The sequence below is a fragment of the Balaenoptera borealis genome (assembly GCF_965194805.1).
Source record: "Balaenoptera borealis genome assembly, chromosome: 18".
Taxonomy (NCBI): Eukaryota; Metazoa; Chordata; class Mammalia; order Artiodactyla; family Balaenopteridae; genus Balaenoptera; species Balaenoptera borealis.
In genome coordinates, this window is record NC_138877.1 from 19,375,904 (window position 1) to 19,402,003 (window position 26,100).

The following is a 26,100-nucleotide window of genomic DNA, read 5'->3' on the forward strand; positions in this document are numbered from 1 at the left end:
ATTTAAAGCACTCTGCTGTTTTTGGCATGAAACAAATTGTATTTCACATCTTAAACCAAGAATGGAAGTAATTTTGTGATGTAAATGAAAATATTCTGAAACTTTTATGTTTCAAATTAATGGACTTAGAAAATCTTAGAAGAAAAAGATAGATTTATAAAATTTGTTACCTATAATAATTTTGTTTCACTTGACTGTTCTTTTTCTAGGATTTACTGACCAGACATAAAGTGTTGGTAGCAGACTTCTTAGAACAAAATTATGACACTGTAAGTAGAAGTCATTTTTAAGTCTTTACCTCATTCTCTATTCCTCTCTCTCTCTCCTTAGATCTGTTAGCACTTACTCCTATTTATGATACACAATTGAAACCAACCATACACCCAATTGGTTTATTACCTAGAAACCAGGTCATCAAGAAACTATGGAAAATAGAGGATGGCAGGAGATAAGGGCTTTTTCGTTTTTCACATCTCTTCCTGTTGTGCTCTGGAGCTCCAGGAAACAACTAGTACCTGCTCACTTTGATCTTGACTTAAGAGCATCCATGTTGCCCTTAAGAGGCAGTAGCAAACTCCAAATGGAAGAGCACCCGACCCTTACTAGTATAAATCATTTTACTTGGTTTGATAACTAGTTTTACTTACTAGTAGAAATACCAAAATACATATCTGTCTTCCAACTCCCTTCTCTAAGGGTGAATCCATCTCAACCTTTTGATAATTAGCTGTAATTGTTACAGAACCAAACTCACCCAACATGCAGCAAAGCCAGTCTACTGACACCAGGCTGTGATGAAGGAAAATTCAACATTTATTGCAAGGCTGAGCAAGGAATGTGGGGCGGCTAATGCTCAAAAGACCCCAATCCCAAATGGTTTTCAAGGAAGGGGTGAGGGTTGTGGGGTGCCTCATCGGCTCATGGACAGTCTTCTGACTGGTTGGTGGTAAGGTGACAGGGTGGTATTTCAGGGGTTAACATCATCAACCTTTTGGTTCCAACCAGTATGAGGTCTACATGCCTGTGGGCAGTATGCAGTTAACTTCTTCCACCTGGTGAGGGTTTTAGTATCTGCAAAACAACTCAAGGATATGGCTCAGGATATTATCTATAGACCTTGAGGAGGAACTAAAGATCCTTGACTTTGTTTTATGGCTAAACTATTATTATTTTGTCTTGCTTGGCTGTTTTCCTTTGTTTCTGCATTTTCTCACTTCTCTGATTAAATTTGCTCTTTGAAACTTGGGGAAGACCTAGGAGGCTAAAGCTTTTCTACAAACAAGACGTGGGGGACTCAGGAGGGTATGTTCCTGGGAAGGCCTCTCAGGGTCCTGCTCGGTTTCATAATGTGACTCTTCTAGGAAGCTTTCTGTAATCCCCCCACCCCCAAACACACACACACACACACACACACACACACACACACACACTCTCTCTCTCTCTCTCTCTTTTTCTCTCTCTCTCTCTCTGTCTCTTTCTCTCCCCCTCTCCCTCCCTCCCTTCCTCCCTCCTCCTTCTCTCCTTCTCTCTCACACGTTTTCCACATTGTATTATTATGATGTGTCTTTATATCTTCCTGACTGATTCTTAAGCTCCCTGGGAGGCAGGAACCTTATCTGTCAAACACAGTGGTTCAGAATACAGTATAGACTTTAGTGTCCACTTGCTTTGCTTCAGGATCCTGCTCTACCTCTTACTAATTGTATGATCCCGGACAAGTTAACTGCACTTACCAAAAAATGAAGATATTAATAATACCTGCTTCATAGGATTGCTGTAGGAATTTGACAAGATTTAAAGTTTTTAGGATAATACCATGTATTAATTTTTATCATTATTACTTACATCCCTAATACCTAACTCAGTGCCATACATTTGGTGGTGTTAAATGAATATTGAATGAACAGGCCCATCCAAGAGCTGCTGTGCTTTTGCTAAGTGTATCAGCAATAGGAATAACATAATTAAAGTGAAACATAGCACAAACCTAGAAGCAAAACTTTATAAGGTTTGTTCCAGTATTAGTTTAGCTGCTTTAGACCAGTACTGTCCAATTGAAATACAATGCAACCCACTATGTAATTTAAAATTTTCTAGCCACACAAAAATGTAAAAGGAAACAGATGACTCTGGGAAGATATGAAATACCCTATCAGTATCCTGTGTCTTCATACATCCAAGTCACAGAAATTAAACTATGGATTTTTTATTCATAAATTGTTTGCTGATCTTCCTTTGGTTTGAGATTAAGAATTATCAATATAATCATGAAATCAAAAGTGATTTTCATATCCTAAAATTATCAAGAGAATACCCATGGATCAACTGGAGAACTTTGATCAAAGTGTAAAACATGAAGGGAGAAAAAGATTATTGCCAGAGATATCCAAAAACTTCAAGACTAAAAGAAAATCACATATTTTTGAAGTTAGGAAATGAATTGTTATTATAGTTTAGTTGTTCAGTAACTATAGATGCTGGATGGAATGTTAAAGACTCATTAGATGTTACATTTATAATAAATGAAAATAAAGAGGGCAAAGATAGTTTATAACAAAACCTGTAGTATTAACTACTAATCTTTTCTATAGGATGAGTGAGATAAATGTGTTGTGCAGTTTGCATTCAAGGATAATAAGCAATAATCTGAGAGACCATAAACTCATTCTCTTTGACCCTTATTTACCTAAATTTGTCTCTGAATCTAGAGTCACTTCATGTGTAATTTAGTAGTTTCACAGGTGCTGAGCCTGCTACACTGACCTGAACATTAGCTTCGAGAACTCATACTCCCTAAACATTTCATACTTCTTGAGTTTCATATTTCTTTAGCAGTAAACCTGAAGCTGGAGAACATGATATATGACCTAAAGTAATGAAACTGGTAGCTTGGGGAGTCAACAATACCTTACATGCGTGTATTTGCATTTTATAGTTACAGTTAAAATTTACCACGACATTCGTGTGACAGATTTAGTGAAAAATCCTCCTTGTGTTCCATGACAATTAGAATAAACAAGTCCTTTATGTAAAAGAGTATAATTCCTGTGACTTTAATGTGAGCTGCATGATTTTGTTTTTACTTTTCACTTTCTTAATTCTCTATCAGGAATTATCCTCAGTGTGCACAGCTTGCCCTCATCATGCACACGCACACACACCTGGCACTTGCTCCTCTGAGGACCAGGACCCTTTTCTACCCTCCTCAGCCCCTGAGCTCTCTTGCCTTCAGTTCTCTGCCAGGCTTGCTCCTCCCACCTAAGTGGTCTCTGAGTTTGTGTATGTGTGATGGGAGGTTGACACTGAGCTTCGCCAGCCGCTGGCACTCTGTGTTCAACCGAAGGGCCTGGGCAGTGATTGACGACCAATCACATTAGGAAACGGGCCCCAATCACCAGCATCCCCTAGCTTCTGGGGAGAGTGGAAGTGCCCCAGAGAGGCCACTTGGGATTAACATGGCCATTATGTGGCAGAAGTAGCCCTATTCCTCTACCCGTTCATGCTATGAATTTGACAGTTTGATTCTTTATGAGTTGCTAAGTGTATTTAATCTTTTCTCAAATTATTCATAGGCTAATAGCTACCAGCAAGACTACATAAACAGATTTCTTTAAAATGGCATGAAATGAGTTATCCTGTAGCTCATTAGATGAGTTAACAGATGTTTTATTCAAAGTGATTTATTGGGAGGACTCAATTACTTCATTTATCTACTCAATTTCTAATTTACAGAACTAAAATAAAACAAAGGGAAGTATCTCTCTGGTATCACTTAACTCCTTGTCCTCCAGTATCCCTACGTGTAAATGAGGATGGTGAAATGGGGAAACCTCCCTATGGACAGTGGTGATCAGCCCAGGGATACAAAGCACAGCAGCTGGGCTGGGCTAGGCTAAAGGGTTGGGGATTTACTTCTGAAGTGAGAGAGCAAGCAAACTTAATGCAGAGAAATCACCGCTGGGTTTACACTCTGATATTTCTCTTCTTTTCATTAGATTTTTGAAGACTATGAGAAATTGCTCCAGTCTGAGAATTATGTGACTAAGAGACAATCTTTAAAGGTAATATCAAATTTCTTTAAGTTAGAGTCTCCAGAAGTTGATATTCTTGTTAGTAAATGACAGGTTTAATAGTGGACAAGTAAATACAGAAAAATTATTCTCTTTTTTTGTAACTTGAGAAGTACATTCAACGTTATGACTGTACTTTGTAGCAAAACGAGGTAAGTGCCCTGCTTCAAATACTTTTTGGAAGTAACAATATAAGTAATAAGTACAGAATAAATACAGGATGAGGGGTATGTTTTTATTTGTATGTAACCAAACGGCATTTCTGATTTGAGATTCTATCTCCTATGAAATGCCTGTTGAAATGCCTCTCTCCCTCATCAGACAGGGACCCAGCAGAATCGGGCCACATCCATCTGTGAGTGGCCTTCCCCCCGCTCAGTGAAAAGGTACCTGGAAGCAGCCATTTGGTCAAGAGGAGGTGGGACAGCTCCTGAGGGAGTAGGACATTGGCTAGAGCTGCATCTCTGCCCTTCAGATCCTACTCAGATATTCAAAAGAATGTTTTTGGCAGATAGTAATTGGCTGTTTTTGGTCAAGCAATTTGTATGATGCTTGAGCTTACTAAATATTATTTTATATTATTATATATTCATATTATTTTATATATTAATTATAAAAATATAGTATTTTTTAAATGTTGGAATGATGACATTATAGAACCATGCATTTGTTTCTAAATATTGGATAGTTTTAAGCTAAAGCAATAAATTAAGTCTATTTTGTACCACATATTTGTGAATTCACTTTCCCCATGATCATGTGTCAGCCTTGACCACTCTCCCCTGTACTTGTGCCCTTGCTGCTCCAGCTTTACCTGTTGATGGAGAGATCAGTGTACTATTTTCAGCCAGTCATTCAGCACTCTTGATTGAGTTTCTCCTTGTGTGGAAACCCATACAGAGTAATCCACATAGAAAAAAAATATCATGGGTGTGCTGCTGTCTGTGCTGGAGCCTGAATTAATGAGATGGAGCTCCAGGCAAAGGCAGGGACACCAGTGCTGTGCTCTCCCATGTCCAGAAAGCTTCTTAAAAGCAGTTGAAGATAAGGATACATCCTGTTGGGACAGCCGTGTACTTAAAGAATAGACACAAGGACAGTCAAACCAGGAAAGCTTGTCTGTGTTACAGAGATAGTCATCCTGGCGGGGAGTGGAAATTGGAACAGTAAACAGAGGCGACGATGCTCTGAAGGGCCAATATATAGCTAATTGCTCATAAATTTTCCAAGTCCTTCCTATTTTCAGTGGAATCTGTCAGGTACTGGGCCAAAGTAGAGGGGTTGATATGAACCAAGGTGACTGAACCAAATTGGGATCAAGAAAGCTGAGGGTCATGGACTTTAGAATTTATCCTTGTACCATTTTCCAGTGATAAGAACTTGTGACAGAAATTTTTCTGTGATCGACTGTCTCTAGGGCCTTAGGCAAAGTTATAAAGCTTACAGTTTTTTACCCAGACATTTCCCTTCTTGGCCTTCTTCCTGCTTTTCTTTCCTGCTGTCCTGTCATCCCCTCCTACCCATGTGCCCATTGCCCTCATTCTCTTCTCAGGATGCCTTCAACCCCACCTTGTCCTGTTCCCTTGTTAATATTTGTAAAATGGTTAGAGCAGAACCTACCACATGGTAAGACCTGGATATATTTGCTAAAGAAAATTGAAATAAATTTCATTAATAAATATTCCTCATCACTGTCCCCAGAGTTCAGTCTCTGGACTGAAGGCACCGATCTATTCGAAATAAATAATTGGGACTAGGGTATGAGTTAGACTTTTTCCTATCAGGATGCATTTGCATTTAAAAATCGAAGCCTATTAACCCAGTAGATGTATGATTAGTACAACATGTAATACAAATTTAGCGGGTAGCAAAGGGGAGCAAGAAAGACTCATTTCTCACCTCTGTCCGCTGCCACCTGGCTCTCCACCATCCAGCCTCTCTTCCTCTTTTCACATAGTTCTCCAGCTGGAGACCTCAGCGCTATTCCAGTGACATGGCAAAGAGCATCTGACTTTGTACGGCATGTGGTATAGAAAGTCTCCTTTAAACTCTCCCTTTTCAAGCTGATTGTTTGTTTTCTACTTATTTACAGATGCCCCAGCCCACTCATAAGGCCTGTTTCTTGTTCTTTATTAATGCACCCACACATACTATATGAGCTGCTATTCCCACTTAAAATACTTTACAGTTGACTGTCTCACAAATATTTGATTTACAATGTGGTAAAACCAAGCACTGGTTAGACAGTGAAAAGCACAAGTAAAAGGTAGATAAAGCATATCAAGAATGTAAAAATTGCTAAACTCATTACTGAAGAGTTGGCCTTTTTTGAATGTTGGATTATAGGCAGATATATTGCTAAGATGGCCTTGTATCAGTCTATTCAAGGAAAGAGCTCCTTAAGTATTGTTTGCTCTTTTCTTCATCAGAACATTGTTCTGGAGAGCTCCACTGTGTGCTGTTGGGTTTTCCTTTGGGTAATTAGATCTGTGGTAGCAGTATGTTCTATTTTGATTTTACTATGTTTACATCTCTGGATTCTGTAATATTTTGCACATAGATGTTTCATAATTTTAGAAAACAAGAGAAGTTAGATTATTGTAACAGTGTATTTACTAGGCTATTTTCTGATTCCAAAGTAGTTGCTACCTACTGCCTTTTGTTAATCAAATTCTAAATTTTTCTGAACTATCTTGGGGTGCTTAGGTTCCTGGTGTCAATAAAAAATAATTAACAGAGAAATTCCTTTCACTATGTGACATAGCTTAGGAATTTATTTCTTATCTTCTTCGGAGGCCTGGTATTTAATCACTAGAAAGATTATAATTCAAAAGAAGCTTGGTGGAATTCTGGATTTGGGGAGAGCTCTGGTCAATATCATTAAAACACAAAGTTTTTAAAAAACTCATTATTGTGCGTGGTTTCACTGTATACTATGAAGCCTATAACATGAAAGTTAAAGAAGTAAAAAATATGAATTTTTTTCCTTTTACTTAGTATAGTATTGCTGTATAATGCTTTGTATTACTATGAAATGCAGCATTTTTCACTGTCAGTATTAATTAATAGATTAATATTTAATGGCTAAAAGATTCAGTGTTTTTGGCCAAATGATTTAACATAGTTGATTGTTTCCAAAAAGTAGTGAAATTATATAAGCAGAGGATAGATTGGATAGAATTTATATATAGGCATCCCCATGTAATAAGAATTGAAGTGACTTAATCTGAATTTAACTCATAAATGTCATTTCAACAAATATTTACTGAATGTGTGTATGTATACAAATTTTAAATTTTTTAAATGAAATTGCTCTGTTGTTAGAAGACCTTTTGATATGTGTATGTGTGTATGCTATATATGTATTTTTGGCCACGCCACACAGCATGCGGGCGGGATCTTAGTTCCCCAACCAGGGATTGAACCCATGCCCTCTGCAGTGGAAGCATGGAGTCTTAACCACTGGACCACCAGGGTTATATTAAAATTATATAAAGATATATATATATATATATATATACATATATATATATATGTATATATATACATATATATCCTTAGAAGCTTCTTGTCAGCTTTACAACCCAGAATGTTTTTTGGTGGTTTTTTTTTTGAGAATCCGGGAGCCATCCCCCTGGAGTGTAAACATCTAGGAAGATAGCTCTCCTTCCTCTCTATCACAGAAAAATTTAACCTTGATGCTTCTCTCCAAGCTGTAACCATTTGCTTGTCAGAGAGATAAGAGAAGTTTTATTATTCTCTACATTAGTTGGATAAAAGCAATGATGTAAAACAAATGGCTACTTCAATGGCCAGGTGAATTCAGGGTGAACTATGAAAGGGTGCACAGCAAATGGCGCTGTCTGGTCCTCTTATAGGGGACCAGTTATCTTTCATCTTGAGAGTATATGTATGTGCTGGATTGTAGCTGCTTGGTTGTATAAATAAGGTAGAATTTTATGTCTTCGTAATGCCTTTTTTGTAGATTACCTACAGTGTTGTGCTCTGAATATGCTTATTCGATAATAAAACTACTTTCTTTCTTTTCTACACTTTGTAGAGAGGATTGTGTTGCTTGGACTTTATTTCCCCAACAATATCCACACACCTCACACAGTTAGGTTATAAGGGATACAAACACTAGTAGGAATTGACACATGCCCTTATGGAGCTTATATTCTAAATAAGCTCATGAGTAACTCTGCACTGCAAGGCAAAGTGAGTACAACTAGGAAAAAACAAAGAGCACAGAGGCAAGAGAGGAAATTCAGCTGAGGAGAAGAGTTGAACTATAGAAACAGGAGGTAGAATGATGGTTATGGGTGGGGGGCAGGGGGATGGGAGATGCTGGTCAAAGGGTACAAGCTTTCAGTTATAAGATGAATAATTCTGAAGATCTAACATACAGCATGGTGACTATAGTTAATAATACTGTATTGTATACTTGAAAGTTGCTGAGGGTAGATCTTAAGCATTCTCACCACAAAAAGGAAAAGGGTAACTATGTGAAGTGATAGATGTGTTAATTAAATTGCATGTGGTAAATATTTCACAATGTATACACATATCAAATCTTCATGACGTACAATTTAAATATATACAGTTTTGTCAATTATACCTCAGTAAAGCTGGGAAAAATTTGGAGCAAGGGTAGTGAAGCCACAGAAGCAGAATAATGAGAAAGAATAAGTGAGGGGGCAGAGGAAAGGATGCAGTAGCAATGACTCCAGTCACAGTGGGTTTTGAATGCCAGACTAAGGACTTCAATTTTTATCCCCAATTCAAAGGAATCTAGATATTTGTTTGTTTATTCATTCATGTTATAAGTGGCATTAGTAACATGAATAAGGCTGATCATCAGGAAGATTCATTTGACATAATGTGCAGAATGGGTTGGATTGGGTGAAGACTGAAAAAGAGACCATTGTGTGTGCTGTTGCAGTAGTCCAGATGGAAGGTAGGAGGGTCTGAATGAGTAAAAATGGAACGAAGGATGTTCAAGACATTTAAAAACAGAAAATTGGCAGATCTTAGATGTAGATTTGGTATGAGGAGTAAAGGAAGGAAAAGAGCTGAGAAAGATTTCACCTCTTCCCCAGGGGACTAGCAGATCATGATGTCATTAACAAGGAGAGGAAAGGGAATTGGTTGTAGAGATGTTGAGTGTGATAGGCCAGCTAAGTGTTCAACCAGGGCTGGGGGGGCGGGTGGGGAGTTAAAAATGGTGGGTATAGAGTTTAGGAAGGAAATTAAAACAGATGTATAATAGACTTGGGAGACATCTTCCTGGATGTCATAGTTGAAGCCATGGGCATAGATGAGATTGTTGGGAGATAAAGAGATAAAATAGAGCTTGGAAAATCCCTGCATGTATAGTGCCTAAAGGGAAGGGGAATCAGTAACAGGCAGCATAGGAACTCGCTTCAAGCGGTAAGAAAAGAGAAGAAAGCAGTGGCCTTGAAACCAAGAACAAAGAAAGTTTCCAGGAGAGTATCCAGTTAGCTTTAGATGCTGAGGAGAGATTAAGAAAGATGAAGACTAAAAATTTACACAGTTGCCATTGCATATGTATGAGACTAACTGGTGACCATCTAACATCCAACCCTGGTCATCATTAAGTATATCATATATAAAATTATGTTAAGGGTACATTTCAGCCACCTGGTCGCTGAAGCTTTAGGAATTGCTACCACTACAGTGAGAATAAAAGTTCAGCCATATGCTGCTAGGGGGTCTTCAACTATTCTCACTCTTGGTATTTTTATTTTGTTTTGAAGTGTATTAGTCTGTTTGGGCTGCTATAACAAAAATACCGTAGACTGGGTGGCTTAAACAACAAACATTTATTTCTCACAGTTCTGGATGCTGGCAAGTCTGAGGTCAAGGTGCCGGCAACAAGGGAGCTTTCCGGGATCTCTTTTATAAGAGCACCAAACCCATTCATGATGGCTCCACCCTCATGTCCTATTCACCTTCCAAAGGCCCCACTTCCTAATACCATTGCATTGGGGATTAGGATTTCAACATATAGATTTAGAGGGACATAAACATTCAGTTCATAACATGGAGTAATGCTGCATTTTAGGAATTAATAATTTGTCACCAGAAAATGTTTTGCTTTACTTTTTTATAAAAACTTGCTGCACATATTAAATTTCATATGAATTCAGGGTCAAAGTTTTTTTTCTGGCCCTATATCAGGTTTTGTAATAAAATTTAGGGAGAAGGTAAGAGTCACTTAATATAACCTGTTTTTCCAGTAAGCTACTAGAGTATATTTATTCAGATAATGAAAGTATAATTGTAAAGTCAATTTTTTTATTCTTGTCCTACCTCAATGCCTAAGGAGCAATACATTACTGGGAAGCACATTAAAGTAAGGGATGAAAATAATAAATTCATTTCTGGCTAGCTCTTGATGAGAGCAGCAGAGAGAGCTTTTTTAAGCAGTAGCAATGACTGGCTTAAAAAAAAAAAGATTCAGAAATGCATTAAGCATTGACTTTAGCAAAACTGTATGAAAAGTTTAAAAATAACTTAATACTAACTACAGCTTCCATACCTATGCTTTAAGATGCACTTAAGGACTCTGAATTTTTTTCATATCAACATTCATAACTCACATTTATATTTTGTTTTCTGGTGTGAAGAAGTGGGATATATTTTGAATAAGATGACTCTCGGACAGATTCTACTTTGATTCTGTGTTTTTTGTAGCTGCTAGGTGAACTGATCCTGGACCGGCACAACTTTGCCATCATGACAAAGTACATCAGCAAGCCAGAGAACCTCAAACTGATGATGAACCTCCTCCGGGATACAAGTCCCAACATCCAGTTTGAAGCCTTTCACGTCTTTAAGGTAAAGTGCAAGCTGCAGAAATAATGTGGGCATTTGTTTTCCAGTTGCAAATGGCAAACTCCCTACTTTGTATCCTCCTTTATACTTGAGAGAAAATTAAACAGGCAGTCTTTCTGTTTTGCATGACTTAGATGAAATTTTAGAGTTATTTTAATGAATGCCCATTTGTTTCTAAAAGATTTGCTAACTAATCCGTATCTTGACATATTTTCATTTTTTTTCACTGAGAAAATAGGGAGATACTGTTTCCCAAAAGTTACTAAAATAATCAGTGATTGAGTTGAAGCCGAAAACCTGTGTCAGAATTTGAATGCTTTGCTTCTGCCTGAAGTGTTTCTTTGAACTTTAAGTGAAACCTAAAGAAACACTGAGTACTACTCACTTTGCTACTTGCTTAGAAATATTTTAATGCGTTTTGAAAGAAAGGTAGTCCATGTAATACCTGCTTTTTCTAATATCTTTTCTTTGATGTAAGAGTAATAAAATCATCTCCTAGAAACTTTAAACAATAGATTTGTTTAAAAGTAGGGTAGGTGGAAGAAATCTAATCTATAATCCCATACCCCTGACTTAACTATTGTAAAGACTTTAGTAAATTTTATTTTCCTGTGCACATATTTGAAGGTTTTTTTCTGCAGCTGTATTTACATTGTACACACAATTGATACACTAATTTTATCACTCAATGCTATACCGTAAGTGAACATTAATTCATTGTTGTTATATATAGTGTTTAAAAAGAGCCAGTAGTTTCATTGGCATCATAGTTTTTCACTGGGTATACTTACTTTAGTTTACTTAAATATTCCTGTTTCGTTTATATTTAGGTTATTTTCAATTTGTAGCTAAAATGAGCATTTTATGTATTCAGCTAATTTTTTCCATATTTAGTATTATTTTCTTAGGATAGGTATCTAGAGTAGAATTAAGGATTCAGAGAGTTCCAGGCTTTTTTTTTTTTTGGGCTTTATAGTGTATATTCAGTGATTGAATTTATAAGTCTATAAATGGGAGATATGACAGTTTATAAGGTATGTAATTGTTGCTTTGAGAGGTAAAAAAAAACTTTAGTCCATCTTTCAGCCACCACATCTTTATTGTCCAAAAGGCCACTAGAGCAGTTCAAATCCCAAATTAATTTATAAATTCCATTTAATTACGTCAAAATCCCAGCAGAACTTTCCCTGGAACTTGACAAGCTAACTCTAAAATTTGTAAGGTAGAACGATGGCCTGGGATTATCTATGGCAATTTTCAAGGAAAACAAGGTAGGGAAATCCACCCTACCATATATTAAGACTTATTATGGATTTATAGTAAATGGAGACAGTATTGTATTGGCATAGAGATAGATAAATGGAGCAATAAAACAGAGTAAAAAGCCCAGAAATAAGCCTGTGCAAATATGAAATTTGATATTTCTTAGTGGAGGGATTGTAAATCAGTGAAGAAGGGGTTACTGTTAATAAATGGTTCTAGGGTAATAGATTATTCATATAGAAAACCCTACTCTCCACTATATTCAGAAATAAATTCTGGTAAAGATCTACACTTGACAAGCAAAATTTTTTAACTTTTAAAAGAGAAAATAGGAGACTTTTTATGATGTTGGGGAAGGAAGAATTTTTAAAAAGAATTTAAAATCACAAAACGTAATAGAAAATGTTTGACTACACTAAAATTTAACACTTCTTTTTGAAAAGACATCATAAGCAAAGTGAAAAACAGGACAGAATGTGACACATGTAACTGACAAATCATTTAGAAAAAGACAAACAATTCAATAGAAAAATAGGCAAAGCATACAAGTTGGTAATTTACAGATGAGGAAACCTGATTGGCCAACAAATAGGTGAAGATGCTCATCTTAGTAGTAATTGTGGAAATGGCCATTAAAATATCAACGAGATATCACTTTACATTTTTCATATTGACAAAAATGTTTAAGTCTGACAACATCAAATTTTGGTAAGGTTGGAAGGCAGTAGGTCATACACTGTAAATTGGTACAAGCACTTGGGAGAGCAATTTAGCAAAGTAAAGTACTGAAAGTGTCCATACTCTTCAGTCCTGAAATCTCATTTTCTGGCAGTTTCCTAGGGAGAATCTTGCTCACATGCATAAGGAATCCTGTACCAAAATGTTTATTGCAACATTGTTTCGCATGTTGTAAAATGGAAAAAAAAAATGGGTATCTACAGGAGACGGTAGGAAAATAAGTTGTGATGTATTCATACAATAGCATATAGTAATGGGTTAAAATTAATAGAGTTATATGGGTCAGTGTAGATAAGTATCAGAAACAGAGTGGGATAAGCAAATGTTAAAAGGATGTTATTTATTTAAAGTTTAAAAACATGCAAAACAACGCTATGTATGGATTCAGACATATGCAGTTATAGTCTAAAAACCTGCATGGGAATGTTAAATACAAAATTCAGGATAGCAGTCACCTCAGGGGAGGGGTAGGAAAGAGAATGATATCATGAAGAAATGTCTAATGCCTTTAATTATATCTGTAATGTTTTATTTTATTAAAATTCTGAAGGCAAGTATGGCAAAAATGATAGAGCTGATGGTGGGAACTTGAAATCTGATATGTTATTGCTGTGCTCTTCTCTGTGTTAGAATTATTTCATAAAGAATAAACACAAATTGGATGAGACAAAAATAGGCTCTTGTAGGACAGGAAAATGCCTGCAGAGTATAAAATGATAGGACCTCTTAAGACCCTTCCCTTTTGACTGAGGAAATTATAGAAGGCTGTGTGTCTTGTCATTCCAGCTCCCACAGAATTTTAATATATCATCCTAGATGAGAACATGCTTCATATAACTTGGTTCCAAAATGAAGTATTATGGAAGTATTCAGTGGGTGGCAAAATAGAAATAACCTACTTCCATCCTCTGAGATCAGAATTTGGGTCATCTCATTATTGGACAGAATAGGTGCATTTAAAAATAGTTGACCACTTGTTTACTTGTATGTGTATAAACTGGACTTACTCTGGACCCTAACTATGTTCGTTGCACTGAAGGGCAAACTGAATTGTTTACTTGCCAAAAATATTTTGTTATCTAGAAAAAGTAACAGCTGAGTCCTAGAGTTTTTTCACAGTTCTTTATTAATAGTCTTTTTCCCCAGGTACCTTCCATAAAGTACAGAAAATGTGGAACACATGACTAAAAGTGTCTTTGCCAGATTATTAGTGGCCAGTTTTTATTAGCTTGCTTGAATAGTTCAAGGACTTGAATGAGATGCCATTTCATGTTTTCTCTGCTATTGACGAACAGGATGGTATGATGGGAAAGGACTAGATGGAAGTCATGGAAGTCAAGAGACCTGGGTCTTTGTTGTGGCTCGGTTGCCACCAGTGACTTTGGGCAAATCCATCTGGATCTGTTTCCTCACTTGCAAAATGTTAAATTTAAAAAGTTAAATTAAAATCAAAAGTCTAGTTCTAAGATACTAGGTTCAGGAGACCTTTGTCTCTGTGATCCTGCCTCTTCCAGAGATATGGCCAACGTGAATTTAGGGATCAGCTATGAGCTGATCTTTCTTTCCTTTCCCTATTAACCTCCTTAATAGCAAAGGACCATGTTGCCACCGTCTTTCGAACCTAGAGGGTGGGGATGGCCAGTGCCTTTCGGCTCACCTCTCAGAGCTGCTGGAACTCAAGCATGGCCATTGCCGAAAATGGGCCTGAGTGTACTGCTCTGTCGCTCAGATCCTAGCAGTTGGCCACAATAGCCATTTCCATGAAAACAAGAAGCTCCACCCTAGCTTATTCCAAAATCCAAAGGCCAGCTTGACAATTCACCTGAAAAAGTATACAGAACAAAAATGGTTGTCCTCATGAATGGTTCATCTCAAGCCTTGATTTCAGTGTCCCGGGTGCCCCAAAGGAATTGTGCATTAGAGCATCAGTCACCTCTAATCAGCAACTACCTTTAGAGGCAGCAGAGTTCAGAAGCCATAAAAAATAAAAATAAGGAAAAATTTTAAACTTGAAAACAAATTGAACATTTTTTTAGGTCTGTTGTACAGTGTACGGATTCAGTAGAGTTGATCCAGTGATGCCTTGTCTGCAAATTCCACTACGTTTTACATTTATTTTGGATTCAAACAGAGAAGCTTAGTTTGTTCTATATATTTAATCTTCTAAAAAAATTTTTTGGGAATAAAGACTGTTATGAGTTATTGCTGTAGTTACCACAAATGCCAGACAGTTCCTAGCTAAAACTTCCCAGCAGCTCACTTGTAAACTAATGGTAGCCAGAGGAGCCACACGTTTGGCTCCAGTATGTGATTTCCTAACATACTAGGTGTTCTATAAACATCAGGCATTTTGTGTAACAATGTAAACGAGCCTGGGGTACTTTTTTTTAATAAGTAACAATTTTAATTTATGGTAGTAAAGTTCATATAACATAAAATTCACCATTTTGACCATTTTAAAGTGTACAGTTCAGTGGCATTTAGTATTTACAGTGTTATGCAACTATTACTACTCTCTAGTTTCAGAACATTTTCATCACCCCAAAAGGAAACCCTATACCCATTCAGCAACTACTCCTCTTTTTCTCTTACCCACAGCCCCTGGCAATCACTAATCTGCTTTCAGTCTTTATGGATTCACCTGTTCTGGATATTTGATATAAATGAAATGATATAATGTGTGGCCTTTTGTGTCCGGTTTCTTCTATTAGCATAATTTTTTTTTTTTAGCATAATGTTTTTAAAGTTCATCCATGTTGTAGCATGATCAGTAGTACTTCATTCATTTTTATGGCTGAATAATATTCCATTGTAAGGATATATCACAATTTGCTTATCCATTCATCAGCTGATGGACTTTTGGCTACTGTGAATAGTGCTGCTATGAATATTCATGTACAAGTTTTGGTTTGAACAAATGTTTTCAATTCTTTTGGCATATACCTAGGAACAGAATTGCTCAGTCTTATGGTAATTCAGTGTGTAACTTACTGAGGTACTACCAAACTGTTTTCCATAGAGGCTGCTCCATTTTACATTCCCACCAGCAGTGTACAGGGTTCCAATTTCTCCATTCCTCACTTGTTATTGTTAGTTGTTTTTTTTTTTTTTAATTGTAGCTGGCCTGGTCTCATTGTGGTTTTAATTTGTGTTTCCCTAATGATCTAATGATGTTGAGGACTTTTTCACATGCTTATTGGCCATTTGTATATCTTCTTTGGAGAAATGGCAAGTCCTTTGCCCCTTTTTATTTTATTTTTTAATATTTATTTATTTATTTGTTTTGGTTGTGCCAGGTCTTAGTTGCAGCACATGGGATATTCGTTGAGGCATGCAGGATCTTTAGTTGCGGCCTGTGAACTTCTTAGTTGTGGCATGCAAACTCTTAGTTGCAGCATGCATGCGGGATCTAGTTCCCCGACCAGGGATCGAACCCGGGCCCCCTGCATTGGGAGCGCGGAGACTTACCCACTGGACCACCAAGGAAGTCCCCCTTTGCCCCTTTTTAAAAAAGGTTGTTTGTCTTTTTGTTGTTGTGTTGTATGAGTTCTTTATATATTCTGGACACTAGATGCTGATCATATATATGATTTGCAAATATTTTCTTACATTCTGTATATTGTCTTTTCATGCTCTTGATAGTGTCCTGTGATACACACAATTTTTAAATTTTGAAGAAGTTCAGTTTATCCATTTTTTTTGTTGTTGCTCATGCTTTTGATGTTGTAGCTAAGAAACCATTGCCAAATACAAGGTCATGAGGATGTACCCCTATATTTTCCTCTAAAAGTTTTATTAGCTCTTATATTTAGTTTTATTTTATCAATTTTGAGTTAATTTTTGTTTATGGTGCAACGTAAGGGTATAACTTTATTTTTTTGCATGTGGATATCTAGTTGTCCCATGTTGAGTGTTTATCATTATTATTATTATGAAAAGGTGTTGGATTTTGTCAAATACTTTTTCTGCATCAGTTGAAATGATCATATGGTTTTCTTTCAATGTACTAATGTGTCATCTTAGTTTCCTAGAGCTTCTATAACAAAGTACCAAAGACTAAGTGTCCTAAAACTACAGAAAGTCACTGTCTCAGAGTTCTGGCAACTAGAAGTCCAAGATCAAGGTGTCAACAGGGTTGGTTCCTCTTGGAGCTTTCAGGGAAAATCTATGCCTCTCTCCTAGCTTCTGGTGGTTGCCAGCAATCCTTGGCATTCCTTGCCTTATAGATGCATAACTCCAATCTCTGTGTCCGTCTTCACATGGCATTTTCCTCTGCGTATCTCTGTGTGTTTCTGTGTCCAAAATTCCCTCTTCCTCTAAAGATATTGGTAATTTGATTCAGGCCCAAGCTAACTCAGTATGAACTGATCTTAATTTGATTACATCCTATTTCCAAATAAGGTTATGTTCACAGGTACCAACGGTTAGGACTTGAACATTCATCTTTTTAGAGGATGCAGTTCAGTCTAGTACATGTGGTGTATTACATCAATTGATTTTATTATGTTGAGCCATGCTTGTATTTCTGGAATAAATCCCATTTAGTCATGGCATGTAATCCTTTTAATATTATTCAGGACTTTGCTTGTATTTTGTTGAGGATTTTTGCATCTTTATTCATAAAGGACAGTGGTCTGTAGTTTTCTTGTGATAGCTTTGTCTGGCTTTGGTATCAGGGTAATGCTGACCTCATAGAATGAGTTAGGAAGTATTCCCTTGTCTTTTATTTTTTGGATGAATCTGAAATGGATTGGTGTTAATTTTTCTTTAAAAGTTTGTAGAATTTACCAGTGAAATCATCTAGTCCTGGGCTTTTGTTGAGAGGTTTTTGGTTACTGATTCAACCTCCTTATAGAAATAAAAAAGATTATAAGAAAATACTACAAATAATTGTACATCAATAAATTAGATAACCTAGATGAAATGGACAAATCCCTAGAAATGCACAAACTACCAAACTGATATAAAAAAAAAGAGAGAGAGAAAATCTGATTCATGGACTCTCATTTCACCTACACCATGAGCCCTTCCTGTTCCAAACTCAGAAATCTAATGTTATCTCCACCTCCTTTGAACCTCCACAGCTTTTCATTTCCCTCTCATAGGTCCTTAACATCCTGGTGTCGTTTTTCCTTCCTCATGCTTGCTGGATTGGAGGAACCTTGAGGGTTCAACCTTGTAGCTCCCACTGTCCCCATAGCCGATCACTGGCCATAGTGTGTTCGGAGTAGAGTTGTGCACTATTGGAGGTTCAGGATGAGGAGGCGGTGTGCAGAGGGGCTGGTGGTGAAGCACTCAGCCCTTCTGAGGAGTGAGGAGCCCAGAACATGAAACCAGAGAGCTATATAGCAGTCAACAGTTTTATGGGTGTTCTGGTCATGTCATTATATATATAGCATCTAACTAGGAAGTGTGTCCTTTGCAAAATACTGTACCAGTCAGCATTATAGTTTTTCTTTTTTTTAATATGCTTGGTTTTTTGGTGTTTTTTTTTTTTGGCTGCACCTCGCAGCATATGGGATCTTAGTTCCCCAACCAGGGATGGAACCCGCACCCCCTGCAGTGAAAGCACAGAGTCTTAACCACTGGACCGCCAGGGAAGTCCCAGCATTATAGTTTTGAGTTATTGTGTCCTGTTATTATAGTTGTTACTGTCTTTTATAGTACAGCTGAGTTATTAGCCCAGGATCATGGTTTCAACTAGGAGTGCACGTAAGAATCTTTGTGGAACTTTATAAAAATACAGAGAGCCAGACCTCCCCTCTAGATCTACTGAACTGGAGTCTCTGGGAGGTGGGACCTAGGCAGTTATAAATTTTAAAGCTCCACATACATAAGAAAATAATAACATTGGTGACCTCCAGGGAGAGGAGGTGAGAGGGGGACTTTTCACATTTGTCCTTTTTGAATTTTGAGCCAGATGAATATATTAAGTATATTCAATATATTATATATATTGAATATTTTATATTTTATATATATGGTTATATATTTATATATTATCTATTTCATTATATAGAATTATATATATTTATTTAATTTTATAATCACATATTTAGTTATAATGGTAATTTTAAATACATGATTAAATATATAATTTAAATATATTGAATATATTTGTATATTCTCTGTAGAAAATGGATATGAATGGGGAATTACTCATTTTCCTCAATAAGGAAGTGTAATCTGGGGCTTTCTGTATTTTACTAACACATGTAACAAATGAGACACAGGTGGGATCCGTGTTTTCCCTGATGTGCATTCCTCGTCCTAGGTGTTTGCTTCTCATGTTTCAGGTGTTTGTGGCCAGTCCTCACAAAACACAGCCTATTGTGGAGATTCTACTAAAAAACCAACCCAAACTCATCGAGTTTCTGAGCAGCTTCCAAAAAGAAAGGACGGACGATGAGCAGTTCACCGATGAGAAGAACTACTTGATTAAACAGATTCGAGACTTGAAGAAAACGGCGCCTTGAAGTCTCACCCAGTTTCCTGCCACCGTCACTGTCTCATTTGTTCAGTTTGTACAAAACGTGTCATTTAAAAAAGTAGTCATTCTTGGGAAGGCTTTGGAGATGGCTATTTTTTTCTCAATTCATTGTTCAGGGTAGATGGAATATAAATGTCTGAAAGAAAAAAATTAATTTAGAATAATATATTCATCTTAATCGAGTCTGTGATTATTTATGTGAAATCAGAGCCATTGTTTTAGACATTGATAAAAGCAATTTTAACCCTTTCTTGATGAAGGGCAACAAGGTTGTGGGCTTGCAGACCTGAGCCCTCAGTCACCACGAGCCACCAAGTAGTAGGAGCCCAAAGAATGGGCATCACTGAGTCCTCGAAGAGGATTAAATTCTCAGAGAACTGGGCATGGGGGCAAGACGCACGAAACTATTTTGCCCATCTGTACTTGGACAAACAAATTTCTCAAGGCACCAAGAAAATAAGATCCATGTTTTCAGTCATTACGTATTCTGTTCCCTGCCCATATCTTTTAACTGTAATCATTCATTCCTAACTTCCTAGGGAATTGATGCCCACCTTTCTGCTTACTGCCCCACGTTCCACCCCAATGGATCTCCTCAGCATGACCAACTCATGGTACACGCACACACACACACTCCCCCACTCTGACCAGGTTAGCATGGGACCAACTAAGTCCAAACAGAATGGACTAACAAGGGTCACGGGTGTAGAGGACCCACGGGGTAGGACCTGCTCACTTGAGAACTTGGAACAGATGGGTAAGAACCACAGCTCTAGCGACAGTCACTGCTGTTTCCCACAGACTTCTGTCGGGCTAGTGAATGTTTGGAATATTTCATTCATGCTTCTCATTATGGGAAAAAAGTTTCGTGGTGAAAGTGTGTTTTAGAGTAGGAATCATTGCATTTAGATTCCTAGCGTGTGCAAAACCATGGGTCCAGAGGGTTGCACAGGCCTTTATAAATAAGGGAACGTTGCCGTTGGAAGCGCAAATGATTAAATGCATGAAAAAAATCCTCAAAGGACTAAAAATTTTTTTCACTTTATTTTCTAATAAGCTGTCGTTCTAATTTTACATCAAATTCCTCAGTGAAAAGGTAGAAAACTTATAAAAATGTTGGTCTCAAATACTCTCTTGCATACTAGGATGGTTAAGGAATTAATTTGTGTGTTTTTTAAAAGGCCATGGTTTGTTTTCAGACATCAAGTGTATAAAACGGAATTTTAAGCTATATTTACAAGACATTAAAGGTACAATTGTTAATCTGTATTTTTTTCATAATTCTGTTTCCAAATCATGAGTTATTGCCTTCCATAGGAATCTTCACTTTTTACAACATTGGGTACTGTGTTCTTCAACCAGATATTTCTCCACCCAGAGAGGGAAAGATCCCTCTCCAGGATCAGTGCCCTTGTAGATGTAGCATCTGAAGAATCACCTGGTGCGGTTTCATCCTTCTTGGCCGTGTCTTTCCGTGCCCAGCGCCAGATCCTGAGGCAGATGCTGCAGGGCTTGCGGGACCTTCTTGCGGCAGCTCTGGCCAGTGCCGGGCCGTCTGATGACCTTCATTCTTCAGTCACTGAGGTCAGATTATTTTTATAACATTCCCTGACAGTCCATAGTCTCTTCAAATTTGACTTTTCTGATTTTGTTTATTTGTTTAAGAGAGATGAGTGTAAATATTTTTTTTAAAAAAGAAGGCGGCGCAATAATGACCATTGGAAATGTATTTCATTGCTTAAATACTGTTCCACACATCGTGGGACACATGTTTTCAGTTGGAAAGCAAGGCCTTGTTATAATTCTTTTTTGATAAATAAAACATATTTTATTTCCTCCGAGCTTGAATTAGCTCATTCCTAGCAATCCCTTATCCTAGTTTAGTACCTCACAAACAAAACTAGTCTAAAAGGCAATAAATGAAGTAGCTGAGATTTTGCTGTGATACAAATTTGTAGATTATTAACGTGAAAGAGGGAGCAAGAAGCTCACAGTTAAAATATGTTTGCATAAAAGTCACTGTAAATATTGTGAGAATTGAGTTTTGAAAAGGTCATAATTAATAAGCTATTTCAAAAACACACATTTAAATAAAGACTGACTAAATGAAAAGGTGCCACATATTCCTTGGTCGGTTTCATTCCTCTGCATGTCCCGCCTCTGTGTTCTTGTCACTGCTCCAAACAGGGAAAGCCCCAGGCGGAGGGCACCCCAGGCTGCCCAGAGGCCCCACGCCCACTTCCCCTGTCCTTGGCTGTCCCATCCTCCCAGTGAGGCTCACTGCCATTGACCAAGGGCCGCCTGTCAGGCAGTATAGAAACACTTCACGTTATTGATGCTTCACCACAGCCAGAGTCACTCCCATTTTATATTTGAAGAAACTGAGGCTCTGAGCAGTTTCTCCCAGACAGTGTGGACTAGACTTGGGGTACAAAGCACGGTGGCCGGAGGCCAAGCTCCTGCTCTTACTCGTTTTTTCATCCTCAAGGCTGTGAACGAGGGGAGGTCCTGGGGGTGGGGAATTATGTCGTGCCCTCCCCCACTGCTGCCTGGGAGGCTCCCGGGGGTGAAGGTCCTAGAATGAAGCCAGGATGGATTGAAATCATAATGTTCTTGGATGACGCTCTGGCTAAAGCCAGGCATCTGCCCAAATGTTAGGATTATTACCCTGGGAGAAAAGGCCGAGAGGCACTCAGCCCTTGGGCAAGTGTTCTGACTGCCAGCCTCTGTGGGTTCTCGTCCTGGAGGGCTCTGGGGAGCAGTATATGCTGAGGAGGGGCAGCAAGCTTTCCAAAGCCTCTGTCGCCAGCCACACTGGTTGGTCTGTGTGAGACGCAGCTGCTCTGAGCCATAGTGCCGTCTGGAAACTACACAGGACTTGAAAGTGATTGTAATAAAGGGAAGGAAAATGAAATTCAAAAATCACTAGGATTTTTTTTTTTAATATGAAAAGATAGTTGTTTCAAAATAGGTTTACAGATCTTTCTACTCTACTATACTAGAGGAAATTTAGATTTATATCTTTTACTTTTTTTTTCTGTTTTATCCAAAAGAATGTTGTACGTATAGCATGTATATCTTTTCATGTGTGTTTTTTCAGGAAGGTTTTGGCTATTTTAATGAGGGCTCATAGTTAGATAAAGGCTGGAAACAAAAAGAGACCTGGAAAAGCTAGACTTAGTCTTTCTAAGAAGATTGAAAAGACAGAAGATGGCTGTGAACAAGGATGTGATTTTGTTTTTGACATACAGAAAGTGCTGTTATGTGACTACCGTAATTAAAGCAAAGTATGACAAAATGATCAGCCTGGCCAGCACTAAGCCTCTTCAGAGACCCTGTCGTATCACTCTTCACTTTATGGAGGAGAGCACTGGATCACAGAAAGGGTGAGTAACTTCTCCAGGTCAAACAGCTGGCAGCAGAGCCAGGATTGAGGGCCAGTCTGACCCCAGAGTCCATGTCTTCGGAAACTAGGCTGCATGTCTGGGCCGCCTCCCGCCAGGCCTGCTCTTCGACTCCACCCCAGGGGCAGACACTTCATTCATCATGGCCCCCAAGGAAAGGAGGAAATATTGGATTCCACCTAAAGGATAACTCAATAGAAAGATTTCAAAAGCTAGTTTCATTTCAGGGGGTAACTTTGCTCCATGTGGTTGTCTGGTGTTGGAAGATCAAATTAGACCTATGCATGGGACAAGGGATTCTATCTTGAATTTCTGTATCATTTGAGCAATCTCTTGGCTCTACACAGGTGTTAATTCCAAACCACTCTTCTGCATCTGCTTCTGTTTTCCTGACTTACTTTTGCAGTTGGACATAATATCAGCTTAGATTTCCTGATAGATTGGTTGCTGCCCAGCCAGCCGTGCCTCCATTTCAGATTCCTCAGCGGCCCAGCACCACGGGGCTACCACGAGGCAGACGTTCTGATGCATGTACAAACGATCCTGTTGAGATCACCGAGTCCCTCATCACTCCCTCCCAGAAGGAAGGTATACAATTACCAATACCCTGAAAGTCACAGAACCATACAAAAATTCCCAGTCCCTTTACCATCAGTTAATTCAATATCGATTGTAATTTAATCACTGCCCTGTGAGCCATCTATGTTACGTGAAAGCTGTGATCGCAGGGGCCTTTTGGAAGAACATGTTGTTGTAATATACATTAATAATTTATCCATTAGCGAAGGTTGAAAAAATGAGTTTCTTTCATTTTAGTTCTGAAATTTAAAGCCTAGACAAAGCAACCAAAATCTTTATTTATTCAACCAACATTCACTGAACTCACTCTCTGTGCCCGTCAGGGGTTGATCCACAGAGTTACTGTAGGGGTCAGACCTATGTGCTGTGGGGGCTGGGTAAGTAGCCTTCGTAAGCCTGTCCCCTGCGTCTGGCACTGGGCCTGAGTCAGCAGGGAAGGGAAGATAGGTTGAAGTGGGCGCCCATGAGGACAGCTGGAATCCATGGATATGATCTGGAGCCCACACCGCCTTCCCGGCCTCCCAGCCTCCACCTCCAACGCCATGGCTGACTGTAAGACCACACAACTCACTGTACAGCTCCCCCAGCTGAGCCCAGATTTGGAGCAGCTGACGGAGGAGGGGCAGGGGGGCTGGGGCCCCAGTGGCAGGGTGAGCCAGCAGGCCTGCGGCAACGTCCTGCGCTGCGATGGCCCCGACCTTCCCGGGGCAAGTGTGGCTGCCACCTCATTTCCACTTGCAACGCTGCCAGCTTTCTCTTGACCTCAGCCCTAATTCATCACCATGCAGGAGAGGAGACTGGGAACGTGTTCCAGCTAAACGGACACATCCCAAACCCACCACTTACGTGTTGCACTGGAGGAGGTGTTTCCACATCCTCTTAATGTCTTTCCCCCCTTGAAGACCTCTGGCTGTTTTTTCCTCTTAAGCGACATGAGAGGTTTGTGCGGTGTCGATGGACCCAGGCAGACACTGGGGACAGCCACGCCTGGACTTAATGCCAGCTCCACTACAAGTGTTTGATCGTGAGAATCACTGACCTTCAGTTTCCTACCTGTAAAATGAGGCAAAGAGAGGAGCTGCCTCACAGGGAATCAATGAGGCAAAGTCTGTGATGTGCCGGCCCGGGGTTCGCTCCCATGTTGAGCTCCCTCAGCTACCCTGCGGGGCTCGCAGCCAGTGGGAGAGGGAATTCCACTCCAGTGTGGAATCTGGGCGGAAGGGGCCATGGGCATGAAGCACGTGTGGCCAGAGACTGACAGGTGTGTGCCCTGAGTGTTGGGCGTGTGGACACGTAGAGGGAGCTGGGAGGAGAGCCTTCAATGCCACCCAAAGGGTCTTGGGCCATCGTGGAGGCAGCTGGCCTTTCAGCAGGAAGTGACATGCATCCTGCCTGTCAGAGCAAGGTCGGTCAGGAGGAGAGTGGTCTGGCGTGGGGAGCGCTGAGTGGGGGGATGCAAGACAGTGAGGATCCTCTAAGAACAGCTATGGCCGAGCTGGTGCCTGCTCTGAGAAGGCCCTGTTCTGGGTGCTTCACAAATACTAAACTCAAACCTTAGAACCACCTGTGAGGCATGTGCTCTTATTATCCTGACTTTACAAGTGTGGAAACCGAGGCTCAGAGAGGGTCACCGGCCCGATTGTCCACTGATCCCGTGGCGGGGCAGGATTCAAACCCAGGGCTCAGAGGCAGGAGCTTTAGAACCTGTGAGATACTTAGGACTTAACACTGACTGGGCTTAGTTCCACAATACATGCACCCCAATGTTCATTGCAGCACTAGTTACAATAGCCGGGACACATCACTTTTAAAAGATCAGGGCGAGTGTGGACTCAGGGCCACTGTGCCTAGGCTTCTCTGCTCTCCATCAAAGAACTTCCACCTTCCTTTTGTGGCCCCTCTCACTTTTGCCCCCAGTACTCAGCAAGTTTTCTTGCAACAAATGATTAGTTCTTTTCTTCTGACTTGTGGGGCTCCCTGCCACAGCACAGCTCTTGCCCAGCTGAACCCCATCCCTGCTTCATCTCAGTTCTGCATGGGCTTCACTCTTCCCACTCGTGGAAGGGAGGCAGCTCAGGGACCACCAGTGGGGGCCCTCTTGAGACACTTCCACTCGGATTCAGAAGCACACTCCTACCTCTTTACTGTTAACTCCTACAGATGCAGCCAGCAGTTTCCGGGCGCTTCTCTCAGCAGGTGCCTCCTACTGGCTTCTCCACTAGGGTTTCAGGACAAACTACCACGGAACTGCCTCAGCCTCTTCCCAGTCCTCCCCCCTCCCCCTTCTGTCTAGAAATCACTTTGGTTTATCATCAGGAACTGAGCAGGTCCAAGACCCAGGTTTCTGCTTCTGCCCAGGCCAGTACTCTTTCTTTGAGGTGAAAGCCTTAAAATGTAGCTCCCTGGCCCTTGATGGGAAGCAATGTGGAGTGAATAAGCATGTTTTAATTTAGGCAGGCTAGTTTGGGATACCTTTAAAAAAAAAAAACAAGACAAAACCAGATATAAAGGTGTCTGGCAAGATTAGAATCAGAGTAGGTGATGTGCTTCTAAAAATTAGTTTCAGTGAGTCCCAGGGACTAATTAAGGTTTACTTTTAAAAGCGTCCCTTGGTACGCAGCCGCCTCCTGCATGCTGTGCGTGTTACTGGGACTCGTATATAGGAAATGGTATGTGAGGATCCAAACAGGACTCAGTG

At 39.4% G+C, this 26,100-nt stretch overlaps 1 protein-coding gene across 7 annotated transcripts in view; it reads left to right on the forward strand.

Annotated features, from left to right (window-relative positions):
• The window catches only part of CAB39L (calcium binding protein 39 like), a 96,352-nt gene extending 74,810 nt beyond the window's left edge, over nucleotides 1-21,542 (forward strand). For all 7 annotated transcript variants that reach the window (XM_082365642.1, XM_082365648.1, XM_082365645.1 and 4 more), the window contains 4 exons: nucleotides 210-269; nucleotides 3,996-4,061; nucleotides 10,788-10,931; nucleotides 19,226-21,542. In XM_082365642.1, the coding sequence (XP_082221768.1) occupies nucleotides 210-269; nucleotides 3,996-4,061; nucleotides 10,788-10,931; nucleotides 19,226-19,405 (450 nt within the window). In that variant the 3' untranslated portion in view covers nucleotides 19,406-21,542. The remainder of the gene's footprint in view (nucleotides 1-209; nucleotides 270-3,995; nucleotides 4,062-10,787; nucleotides 10,932-19,225) is intronic.
• The last annotated feature ends 4,558 nt before the right edge of the window (nucleotides 21,543-26,100 follow it).